Here is a 12,804-nt window from a genome sequence, read left to right as displayed (position 1 = left end):
TAGTGTGTGATAGGCAAGGTAAAAGTAATAAAACAGGAATGTGAAAATTTTGGCTTGGGAAGCATCGAAGAAATTTCTTAATAATTTGAACCCCCTACGTTGTTGTATTGTAGTACTAGGGTCCGTTCTATTAAGGGGTTGGAACTTCACTAATAACAAGATTCCAAGTCCCTTGTGTTCCAACTTGTAAGCTTAAAGAATTTCCTCTGTACTTTCTATACTTCTAATCACCACCATGTTTAACAGCTAATTGTAAACACTTTATCATAACAAACAAAACAGGCCCTTTGCATTTTCCCTTCATTCAGAGGAACCTTCCAGGAAGGCTCCTATGATATGTGCAAGAAAAATCACTCGTATATAATAATAGCTTGTTTACTTCTGAGATTCATCACATCATCAGTAACTCATCATACACAACAATTGTGAAAAATGGAGATTGTTGAAGTTGGAAGCTGTGGGGCACTTCCTCTGCTCTCATTGAACCACGTGTCTCTCTTGTGCAGATCAGTGTGGGACTCTATGAGGTTCTACGAGGATGTTTTGGGTTTTGTTTCCATCAAGCGCCCTTCTTCTTTCAAGTTCAATGGAGCATGGTAATAAATCATTTACAAATATATACCTAAATGTTATTATTACTTTCCTTTTCATAATCTCCTCTTACATGTTTATTAGGTTGTACAATTATGGGATTGGGATACACTTGATTGAGAATCCAAACATAGACGAATTTGATGCATGCATGAATGAAGCAAGGCCTATTAATCCCAAGGACAACCACATCTCATTCCAGGTATGTAACACTCTAGAGGGCAGAAGCATGATTATTAAGACATTGCATTAAATAATTACTTCAATTATGTTTGGGTTTTGAGCAGTGTACGGATGTTGGACTTGTTAAGAGAAGGATAGAAGACATGGGAATGAAGTATGTGACAGCTTTGGTGGAAGATGATGGAGGGAACAAGGTGGAACAGGTGTTCTTCCATGACCCTGATGGATACATGATTGAGCTTTGCAACTGTGAGAATATCCCAATCATTCCTATTATTTCTTCATGCTCCTTCAAGCCTAGAACCCACAGCTTCATCAAGAAAGCAGCATCACCACCTGCCAAGTGTGGATTCATGGAGAATATCATGATGGAAAGCTTGAGCATGGACATGATGAACTTCTCCTTTTAATCAATCTTGTCTATACTCTATATAGTTTTTTCAACTCATTTTTAGATACCAACAAAATAAACATTATTTTATTCTGTGTATCTACGAATGAAATGATAAACTTATATCTATATGAAAATATCTCATGTTAAAATGGATGAACTCCACTTCCTTCTTCTTTTGTTTATGTAAGATATAAGCAAAAGATTGTTCCATGAAAGCAGAGAAGAATGTGGGTGGGTAAGAAGATAGAATTGTTATTAATTATTTGTGTTTCAGATCTACGCACAAGTGCACAAGGAAGAGTGGACCAAAAAAACCAAACTATGTTGTGTCATATGGTGTTTGAAATAATAATAATAAAATGAAATTGTGATTTTTCAGTGCTGTTCACACGCATATTTAATTTGTCGTTTTTCTCCCCTCACCCTCTAACCCACGAGGAACAAGTTTAATTTGGAGCCTACAAATATCGAATTGCTTCAACAACCACCGGCAATGGCATAACGTTACCACGTAACAAATGCATAATATTTTGTATCTTGTAAACACTATGGCACTGCCACATCTGCGAAGAGCTAAGATTAGAGTCAATTGAAGCTAGTCTCTAAGTTAGTCTTCTCATTTCTTTAAGTGTCTTTCACTCTTTTGAGTTCGACGGCGAATTTTAATGCCGATAAAAAAAAAAAAAAGTTAGAAGTGCAGTGTTTGTTGTTGAAAAATTAAATGGTTAAATTCTTAAATTTAAGAATTATTTAATGAAAAAATAATAAGAAACGTTTGAAAATAAGATGAGTTTGAGTTACGTTTGAAAAAAAAATTAAAATTAATACCACCTGGTTTTAATAGTTAAATTTTTTTACAAAAAAAATCTGATATTCAGAAGATACAAAAAAATCCAATTATTTAGCATAGAAGGTTTTCAAGTGAGTTAAAAAACAGGTTGAATAAAAAAACTAATCTTAAAACTAAATAAACAAATTATGCAAAACTCTAATTTTAGAAAATTATTTTTGATTTTGTTTCGTCTTTAGCGTAAAATAGATCAGAATTGAAATTGCAGAGAGTAAAAAAGAATAAGAGTGAGATCAAGATATATTTTAGTTTTCCCACAAAGTGTAACATGACTTACGTCCAGTCTTCACTACAACTATGGTAGAATTTTTAGTATAATCAATTTGGATTACAAACACCGATACCAAGAGATTCACACTCTTGTAACTTCATTTAAACTATCTTAAACTTAGTCACTCACCTAAGTACTAACCTAAACTAGTTAAAGAGAATTAAATGTACTATAAATCGACACTTTTTTAAATTAAAACCCTCAAACAACCCAAAATTTGACTTTGAGAAAATGACAAATAGGTCCTTAACCTTTTACTTCGCGGACATTTTCGTTCCTAACCATTGAAAAATACTTTTAAGTCCCTGACGTTTTTAAAAATTGGACGGATCAGTCCTTCCATCCAAAAGCCATCGTCAGATCTAACGAAAAAGGCTGACGTGGCTCCCCTTCTGCTTACCTGGCATCACGGCTGCCCACGTGGCATCTTAGTGGGATGGAGTTTTTGAAAGATGGACACAAAAGTCCCTGTGGTTCCCAAGAATATATCCGCCACCACTACCTCCTCCCTCCCAACCCCACCAACTCTTGCTCTCAACACCTTCCCCGACGACAAAGCTTGGAAGAGAGGCGCATGCACCAGCACCAGCTCAAAAAATCACTCAGCAGAATCCGCCAGTGCTTAAGGCCCCTCCAACAATGCTTAAGGCCCCTCCAACAGTACCTCAGATTTCACCAACAAAACCAAATCACACCTTACCACCAAAGCATGACCATCCTCAGCGTTTTCACTACTCGCCTATGAAATTTCAACTACCCCATTATCTAGCCCACCATCAATTTTTTGTTGTGCTACATTTTTTTCTGTTTCTGTGGTATATGTGTCATTTTCTTGTTTCATGCTTCCTTTTGTTCTTTTTTCTCTTCAGGCTGTAGTTAGTTGTAGCAATGCACTAGTTTCAAAATTATTCGTGTTGTTTATAAATGCATCTATATAATGTAAGGTAATTAATCTAAAATTTCTTTTATTTAGAACTTCATTATAAGAGAAAACAGGATTAAGCCTATCATATGCATAAAGAATACTATCACTATTAGAAAAAGACACACTTGCGGTCAAAAGAATCAAACTTTCTTTGCATAGATTATGATGTGGATGCATATCTGTTTCACACTCAATTAATCTGAAATAATTTTTAACAGCTAAATTATTTTGGAACAAAGTTCGACAAATCAATATCCAACTTCGGCTACGACTAAGATATGAAAATACATTGATTATGGTACATGTTTCACTCTGATTTCCAAGTGTCTTAGCCTTGCAACCATCCTCTTCTTCACCTCCATGGAAGACAAAATCGGACGGCTAACAAGGGAAGTTTCCTCAAGAAATATCATATTGGAACAACTGAAAGGCATTCAATATAAAAAAATAGAAAAGTTGGAATTATTAGCTCTCAAGTATGGCTCATTCCCCGTACCTTTCCCTTGTGAAATTTAACCTGATTGGAGACACACCCTCCAAGTAATCCTAAAGATCAATACTCTCAAACTCATCCACCCACACACCGTAGTTGTTAGGCCACATGGAGGGAGGGTCAGGATCAACACAACAAATCTTAATTCCATGGCGGGAAACTTGCTCTGCTAGGCGAGTGCCTGTAGGGCTAGATCCAATGATGATCACGTTAAAATGAGATCGATCAGAAGGATGGCACCATGGGAGATCAAAATCCAAGGATGGGCAGGCTTTAAGTTGAGGAAATTTCCAAACTTGCTGGTGTTGTTGTTGGCCCTGACTCTGAACCTTCCTGAAGTTGAAGAACATGATGAACTTGATGTGTAATGAGTTTTTGGGAGAGGGAATGAGGAAAATGTGACTTTGGTAGGTGTTGGTGGGGTAAACGACGTCGCATTGATGGACAGGGACTTCTTTGTCCATCTTTTAAAAGCTCTATCCCACTAAGGTGCCACGTGGATAGTCGTGATGTCAGGTAAGCAGAAGGGGGAGCCATGTCAACCTTTTCCGTTAGATCTGACGGTGGCTTTTGGACGGAAAGATTGATCCGTCCAATTTTTAAAGACGTCAGGGACTTAAAAGTATTTTCAATGGTCAGGGACAAAAATGTCCGTAGAGTAAAAGGTCAGGGACCTATTTGTCCTTTTCTCTTTAACTTTTGTGTGCACTACTTTCTTTTTTTGTCTTTTGTAACTTTTAGAAAATTTAGTTCTAAACAAAGAAGAAGTCAGAACACACTCAATAAATAAAGAATGAAGATAAAATGTTTCAGCTTTGATTCGAATTGTTACCTTCCTCCTTTGATCAAATAATTTTTTATAGAGCTTGATATCTTCTCTTTAATGTTGGAATGATTTTCTTTATTCATCAATTAGCTATTGCACTATTTATTTAGTTATTTCTGTTGACATTGAAGTGAAAATACTTTCTTTCTTTATCTTGATAATATGCAACAGTTGTCCAAACACTCATAATAATATATTTCCAAATTTAACTTGATATCTTTAATCATATTCTTCTTTTTTTCAAAGACAGTGGCATATTATTTTATTACTAAAATAATTGAATTTGTCTAAAATTAGACTTACAATCAGAATTTGGGGATCTCTCATAGATTGCTAAGTAATAGTACAGAACAAACAATAGCGTAGCTTCGAAAAAATTGAAAGGGAAGCAAAAAATCAAAGATGATCTTTCAAGGATTAGGGCTCGAACTACTCTGTAGATGGCGTTGCAGTTCGTTGCAGAGCTTCAGGACCGACTCCACCACTGCATTGGGTGAGCTGTTGGTTTGTTCGAAGACTCTCAAATTTCTGCTTTTCCAGACGCTCCAACAGGTGATAGCAAGAATATTAAGCTCAAAATCTCCATGGTGCTATTATGCTATATTTTCTTTCATTTGTGTCCACCACTCCCGGAAGGTCATCGTTCTTTGCAGCGGTAATAAACAACTAATGGGCGTTCTCTTCCACACTTCCTGAGCCTCAGAACAGTAGATTAGGCAGTGGGAGGTTAATTCCTCTTCCCGGTGGCAGACGAGACACTCCCCCGACGTTCCTGAAAACCTCTGATGGATATTTTGTAAGACTAGGAAGTAGTCATGCAGCGACTTCCAGAGGAAGATCTTTATCTTATGAGGGATCTGGAGCTTCCATAGTCCCTTTCACAAGGGGCTTTGTCTGAAATAGTCTGGGCAGCTTTCGATTGGGCTGTGAAAAAAAATTGTAAGCAACTTTGTACCCTGACGCAACAGAGTATTGGTGCATCTTACTCAAAACCCAATGTAGCTTGTCTTCATTTTTCTCCAGTTGGATTGTTAATATTCTATTACTGATGTCCATAGGAAAAAGCTCTTGGATGAGTTGTTGGTTCCAGCTTCTCTGTTCTTGATTTATTAAATCATTCACTCTGAATACTGGTAGTGTTGTGTTTTGTAGGTACACTGCTGGAGGTAATGTGCAGGGGTATGGCAGAGGAAGCCATGGCTCGCCAACAATTTGGATGTCCTCTCTAGTGCCAATTCTCCATTGAAGACCTTTCTCCACCACTTTTCTGCCTTCGAGGACACTTCTCCATCCCCAGGAAGGTAATACTCCAACCTCTGCTTTCATTACATTAGAGTATTTGAAGTACTTACTTTTGAGGATTCTGGCGAGGAGTGAGTTAGGATGAGTAATTAATCACCAGCATTGTTTTCCTAGGAGAGCAAGATTTTGGCCCTGAGATCTTTTAGTCCCAAACCTCCCTCACTCTTATGTTGTGTCATAGTATCCCAACTAACCCATTGCATCTGCCGTTCTTCCCCCTTTTGACCCCACCAAAATTGAGTTAGGATATGGTGAATTTCCATAATCAGAAAATCAGGTAATCGAAAATATTACAGAGAATAAATTGGTATAGCCTCTCCTATAGCCTTAATTAATACATGTCTTCCACCAGCTGAGAGGAGGTTGCGCTTCCAATGCTAGCTTTTTTCCGGGCCTTTTCTTTAATCAAGTTGAAGGTAGCCCGCTTGGATTTATTAACCATAGCTGGGAGCCCAAGATATTTATCTTGTGTCCCAATGTGGTCAATGTGGAGAGCATTATCCAGTTGGCGCCGAGTCTCCATTGTAGTGTTGTGACTGAAAAAGATTGCTGACTTGCTCAGGTTTACCTGCTGGCCGCTGCAACTTCAATAATGCTCCAATAAGTCCAAAATTCTTTCACAATTTGGTGTTGTAGCTTTGCTAAAAAGGATTGAATCGTCTGCGAATAACAAGTGGCTGACTCAAGGACACCTCCTATTAATCTGAACTCCTTGAATCAGTCTGTTTTGCTCCGCCTTGTGTAGCATAAAGGATAATCCTTCAATGTAGAAAAGAAATAGGTATGGAGATAGAGGGTCTCCTTGTCGGATACCTCTATTTGGTTTGAAAAAACCAAAAGGTTGACCTTCCACATTGACAAAATAAGAAACAGTAGTGACTAACTCTCGGATCCATCCTATCCATCTCTCTTCAAAGCCCAGTTTTTTCATAATGAACCATAAATAATCCCACTCAACTTTGTCATATGCCTTACTCATGTCCAGCTTAACTGCCATTTCATACTCCAGCCCTTGCCTCTTATTCTTAAGATAATGCATGTACTCATGAGCAATAAGGATATTATCCGAAATAATCCTCCCTTTAATAAATGCACTTTGAGACTGACTAATCAAGCTGTTCATAATAGGTTGGAGAATGTGAACCAGTACCTTTGACATCATTTTATAAATAACCGTGGAAAGACTAATAGGCCAAATCTGAGCCACACTGCTGGCATCTGAAACCTTCGGAATAAGGAATATCTGAGTATGGTTAAATCCCTTAAGAATCCTCCCTCTTGCAAAGAAACTCCGCACAGCTCGAAAGACATCTTCACTAACAATATCCCAGTAATGCTGAAAGAATTTAGCCGTCATACCATCTTCACCTGGAGCTTTCTGAGGGTGGATGCTGAATGTTGCTCTCTTGACTTCCTCCCTAGAAACTGGTCTACAGAGCTGTCAATTCATAGCAGCAGTGACCTTAGGCTCCAACTCAGTAAAACACGGTGTCGGATCTGCATGGCAAGTGGAGGTGAATATATTCTTGAAATACTATTCAGCCACATTTGTAATGTCAGTGTTTGTGGTCGCAACATCCCCATTCTCGCCAAACAGTCTCCATATTTGGTTTCGGCGAGCTCTAGTCTTAAACTTCTGGTGGAAAGTTTTCGTGTTCTGATCCCTTGCCTGGAGCCATTTAACTTTAGACTTTTTCTTCCAATACATCTCCTCACCGTGGTAAGCTATCTCCAAACTACGCTCCAACTCGATTATCTTCTCACCACCATGTGTCCCTGTGGCTCGCATACCCTCAATTTGCTGGAGAAGCTCATCAATTTTCACTTTAGAATTTGACCTGCTCCTGTTCTGCTATGCTACAAGTCTGTGCATACATTTCTTGAGTTTTGGGCCAAGCTATACATAGATGAATCCCCTACTTCATTTCTCCACGTATCCTGAATAATATTCCTAACATTAGGAACCGCACACCATCGCTCCTAGAATTTGAATCGGCGTTTAGATTGCTCATGTCTCGGGTTTGTGTCTAGGAATAGTGGTGCATGATCCGAACCAGATTCAGAAAGTCTTAGAACAACTACGTTTTGGTACTTCTGCAACCACCCATTTCCAGCGAGCACTCTATCAAGTCTCTCCTTGATAAGGTCTCCTCCTATTCGTCTGTTTGACCAAGTGAACAACCTACCAATCATACAAATGTCCACCAGTTCACAGTCATTAAGAAAGTTATTAAAACATGCCATGGAAGCTGAAGATTTCTCATTTTTGCCCTCTTTTTCACGTTGGTTTGTGATGGCATTGAAGTCTCTGATGATTGCAACTTTCCCATGAACCTGCTGCAATATTAATGATAATTCCACAAACTGCTGTGATTGAATCTGGTCATTAGTACTTAAATGAACTCCAAGAAAACACCAATCATGATTTGTGACCTCATCTTTAACTGTAACAGTAATGAAAAAATGGGTAGAATTGATAACTGTTACCTCCAAACCTTCCTTCCATGCTATTACCAATCCTCCTGCTGTTCCTTCCGGGTTGACTAGGCTCCAGTCTTTGAATCCACATCCTCTCAACTTTTGCTCCATACTTCGAGAAGAATTTTTTGTCTCGTATAAAAACACAATCTCGGGGGAGTGGGATCGACTAATCCCTTTAAGATTGTGGACTGTCAGGGGTCTCCCCAAACCCCAACAGTTCCACATTAGAATTTTCATGGCTTCTTGGATGCCATTTTGAGGCTGGCATCCCCCATCTTTGCATTCTCCATGAGTATGTTCTCTATGCATATTCGCTTGTGGCTCCCGTCGTTTTCTTTCCCTTCCAGTTTCCGTTTGCCGCCAATGATTGGTATTACTTCGCTGCTATCCTGACGGGCCTTTTGTTTCAGTTTCAATGCATTCTTTAGTTTTGCCATTTGAACAGGAATGTCTGGGCTCCTCAGTTCCATGTTAGTAACAGAGGTAATGTCTTCGAAAATTGGTGGATCCACGAGTACATTCTCCACTATGGTCTTTCAGTGGCCCCTATTTTCTCTCATTAGATTAGTATTATTGTTGCTTGTATTAAGACTGCTGCGTTGCTGCTCCTGGTTATTAACTTCAAGTTTTGCAAAGCCATCAAGTAGCCATAAAGGGACTGGTTTCTTTGTTGATTTTGGAGCTGAATGCATATGTTGTTTATCATTGCCCTGATTATCTTCCTCCCGTATATCCACCCTCCTTCCAACTTGGTCAACTTTCAACCATTCTCCCACCAAGTTTTGGTTCAGTTTGTTTGAGGCTACATCCTCTAATAGAACATTACATACCCTAGCGTTATGTCCAATGTGAGCACAATACGTAGAAAAGATTCCAATGCGTTCATACCTCAGCCCCACCTCCACCAGTCGTTGGTTCGGTCCTTTCACCCCGAGATTATCTTTCACTGCTTTATCCCCATCAAGCATGATTTTTGCTTTCAGTATTCGAGATTCTTTGCATCTGACTTCATACATTCCTATCTCCATAAGTTCTCCCAATTTTTCACCAAGTTTTCGCCTAACTTCCAACATCTTATAACATTCAGGGACACCCCAAAATTGCACCCAAATGGAGAATTTTAAATCTGTATTCTCTTCAGAATTATGTGTGTCAATCCATTGTCGCACATAAAAGATGTAATCCTTGAATAGTTAAGGGGATCCTTTCTCAATACGCCGCATGTCTTTCTCTTCATCAAAGAAGAACTGAAACTGATTATTCCCTTGATTGATTACTCTAAACCCTGTTGGTTTATCCCAAATTGCAGACAGTGCACTCTCCATAGTACCTGCAGAGAATTTTTGTGTCGAAAAAATTCGACCTGTTAAGCTCTTTGTGCATACCTTTACACCATGAGATATTCGTCTCTTCTAGCACTACTATATCCTCCTCACCTCCTCCACTGTCAATGTTCTCTATATTAGGATCTTTTCGCATGTCATCCATGTTGCATCATAAAGATTGGTGATTGATTTGATGTGAAATTTGTCATGTAGCAATCGCTTTAAATAGGCACAATAAAATCTTAGTAGAGCACCAACCAATCTTAATAGACACGCAACCAACTGTAATGATATTCTTCTTAATAATGTTAATTTGTGCAATCTCATCTTACTAATTTGATCATCTTTAATTAATTTTTATATTACAAATCGATGGTTAATTATAATAAAAAATAATCAATTATATTAATAAAGTATCAAATTAAATCTAGACCCAACAAGTATATATAATTTTTTCTATGGTCAAATGTAGTGATATTAGTAGCTTTTAAGTATGTGTCAACCTAGCTTTTTTTTTATTAACCTAATTTGACCGAACTATAAAAATCCTAAGTGTGTTATTTTTTAGTCAACTATTTTGTTAAAACAACCTAGTTTTACCCTGCACTCTCTTTTGGATTTTGTAATGTGTTATGATAAATAAAAAAAAAAAAACACAGAAAAGAGTTTTAATTTTTTTTCGTAAAAAAAATACTCTATATTAAATTATAAATTGAGAGATAAATCTTCTTAATTTTTTTTAATTGTTTGATAAAGTGTGATCTTTTATCTTACATTCTTTAAATAACACAAAAAAATATGTGAGAGAAGATATTGAATAATAAAAAATCATATTTTATGAAATAATTGAAAGAAAAAAATTGAGAGGATTTACTTTCCTATGAAGAGAAGTACAATATTCAATTACAAAAATTCTTAACAAGTAAAAAGCAAATATAAAACTCATTCTCTTTTATTTATAAATCTACACAGATGTATTGTAACACAATAAGATATTTTTTTTTTCAAGAGATAAATCATAACATTTTTATGGTTTATAAAAATTTTCATGAACAAATTTTTTTTATATCATTTTTCCATATATGTAGAACATGTATAATCAGATTCAAAATACCTATAAAAATAAATCATTACACTACAAAAGAAAAAAATTAATCACTTTAAAATAATTAAAATTTAGATCTCTAAATAGAGACTGAATATAGAAACAGAAATAGGAGAATGAAAAGAACGAAGAAGAAAAGGAGAAAGAATGATTAGGTTGAGAGAAAAAGAAAAGAATGGAAGGAAAAAGAATGGAGAAAAGGAAGAGGGGAGATAAGGGCAAGAACAAAACTATGGAAGAAAAGAAGATGACGGATAAAAAAAGAGCAAATGAGAAGAGGCAAAGAAGAAGCGAGAAGAGGAGGGTTACCAGTGCCAAGACTTGGACAGCAACAACAACTCTCTATCACTAATGGCCTTGTCGAACTTGTAGAAAAGAGTTTTTGAGTGAGAAAAGAGAGAGATCAGAAGTGATAAACTTCAAGTGAAATTAATATGAAAAGAGCCTCGGTTATTGATGATGCTCTTTTTGACAAATTTTTTATAAATTAACTATTGAATATATCTAAACTAATGGATATCAAATACTTCAAACCGTTAAGATTATTACTTAAAATTAGATTTGAGTATTGAAAACAACGTTGACAAATGGATAAAAAATAGAATTTATAGTCTTGCAAATTAGATTAGAGATTTTATTGTTACGCTAATTATTTTTAATATGATCTTAAAGTAGGTATAATATTGGTATATTGACTTAGAAACGTATAATATATACATATGACTTCGAATTTGAAATTAACAAAAATTGTCAATAGTAATTTCTAAAATTACTATTAAATGAAATCGCAACTCACGATTTCAATTTTTTTTCTTATATAAGTTGTGATTTGTTTTTTGTAAATTTAGAAATTTGTTTTACAAAAAAATATTTTCTTTTTTTAGTCTTTTTCCAAAATCATATTATGTGCATATCATGGCTCATAATTTATTTTTTAAAAATTCAGACATTTGTCATACATAAAATCGTGTCTGGTGATTTTTCTTTTTTCAAATAAAAAATTGTAAATTGTTCCCCCATAATTTCGATTTCTTCTAACAATCCCATATTAACATATTTAATCAAATTAGTCCATATTATCGTAAATCACAATTTTATTCCTAATATAAAAAAATTAGCTTTGATATTATTCTTACTTTTAAGAAAAAATTACACATTTAAATAAAGAGTAAACTATTAAAATGATATCCGAAAATTCACATAGCTGGCAAAACAAATTCCAAAAAATACTAACGACAAATAAACCACCGAAAGATTTGAAAGATTTAAAAACATGACAAAAAAATTTAAATATTAAATATATATTCTAAAAAATAATTTTAGTTATCAACTATATATTGATATAAATTTTTGTAATCATTATTAGAAAAATAAAATATTTTTATCCTTAAAATTTGATAATTTTTTGTCAAGTAATTTTTTTATAATTTTTATTGTGAATGGCTATATTTTTTTGAAAAATAAAAAAAATTAGAGATCAAATTTTTTTTTGAATTTTTTGTGTACTTTTTAAATATTTACTTAAATATTGTCACAAAAATTTAGATCTAATAAATAAGTCATTTGCTAAATAACAAAATTACAAAAAATATAATATTTATTAGTTTTTTATCGTATTTTTAAACTATTCAAGAGTTGTTTTGTTGATAACATTTTTAAAATTTTTTTTTGTAAGTGACTAAATCTTTTGAATATCGAATTATTAGTAGTTAACCATTAATTAAATTATAGGTCAAAATTATCTAATTACAATATTTTTAAACATATATTTACTCTATATAGATCGTTACAAATTATAGTGAATCACAGTGTATTTTTAAATTGACTGTCATCATAAATTATGAAACCCAAACACAATTTACAAATAAAAAAAAATTACATACAATTATTTTCATCATGTAACAATACTTAATTATGAATTTCACAGAAAAATAACTTTATTTGAGTATTTACTATTCACCAAAACGAACATATACATCCTCTGGTGGTTTATATGGTATTTTCATTGGAAAATATGTAGTATTTGTGTATAAGCCGTGGAATGTTTCTACGGTTTAT

General features: G+C 35.0%; 2 protein-coding genes across 2 annotated transcripts; one reads left to right on the top strand and one right to left on the bottom strand.

The window, feature by feature from the left end:
* Positions 1-381: 381 nt before the first annotated feature.
* Positions 382-1,541, top strand: LOC107488043 (glyoxylase I 4). Its single transcript, XM_016108739.3, has 3 exons — positions 382-596; positions 676-793; positions 879-1,541. The coding sequence occupies exons 1-3, from the start codon at positions 433-435 to the stop codon at positions 1,182-1,184; spliced, it is 588 nt and encodes a 195-aa protein (XP_015964225.1). The 5' UTR covers positions 382-432; the 3' UTR covers positions 1,185-1,541.
* Positions 1,542-7,815: 6,274 nt separating this feature from the next.
* LOC107488025 (uncharacterized) lies at positions 7,816-8,424 on the bottom strand. The gene has a single exon (XM_016108722.1). The coding sequence runs from the start codon at positions 8,422-8,424 to the stop codon at positions 7,816-7,818; it is 609 nt and encodes a 202-aa protein (XP_015964208.1).
* Positions 8,425-12,804: the final 4,380 nt, after the last annotated feature.

The sequence above is a fragment of the Arachis duranensis genome, chromosome 5 (genome assembly GCF_000817695.3).
Source record: "Arachis duranensis cultivar V14167 chromosome 5, aradu.V14167.gnm2.J7QH, whole genome shotgun sequence".
Classification (NCBI taxonomy): Eukaryota; Viridiplantae; Streptophyta; class Magnoliopsida; order Fabales; family Fabaceae; genus Arachis; species Arachis duranensis.
The sequence above is the reverse complement of the archived record's forward strand: the minus strand, read 5'-3'. Positions and strand labels throughout refer to the sequence as shown.

Excerpts from the sequence above, each read along its gene's own strand:
- LOC107488025 (XM_016108722.1), bottom strand. The coding sequence starts at position 8,424 with ATGGAGCAAAAGTTGAGAGGATGTGGATTCAAAGACTGGAGCCTAGTC.
- LOC107488043 (XM_016108739.3), top strand. The coding sequence starts at position 433 with ATGGAGATTGTTGAAGTTGGAAGCTGTGGGGCACTTCCTCTGCTCTCA. Across the intron at positions 597-675 it reads TTCAAGTTCAATGGAGCATG|GTTGTACAATTATGGGATTG; the intron begins GTAATAAATCAT and ends CATGTTTATTAG. Across the intron at positions 794-878 it reads ACAACCACATCTCATTCCAG|TGTACGGATGTTGGACTTGT; the intron begins GTATGTAACACT and ends GGTTTTGAGCAG.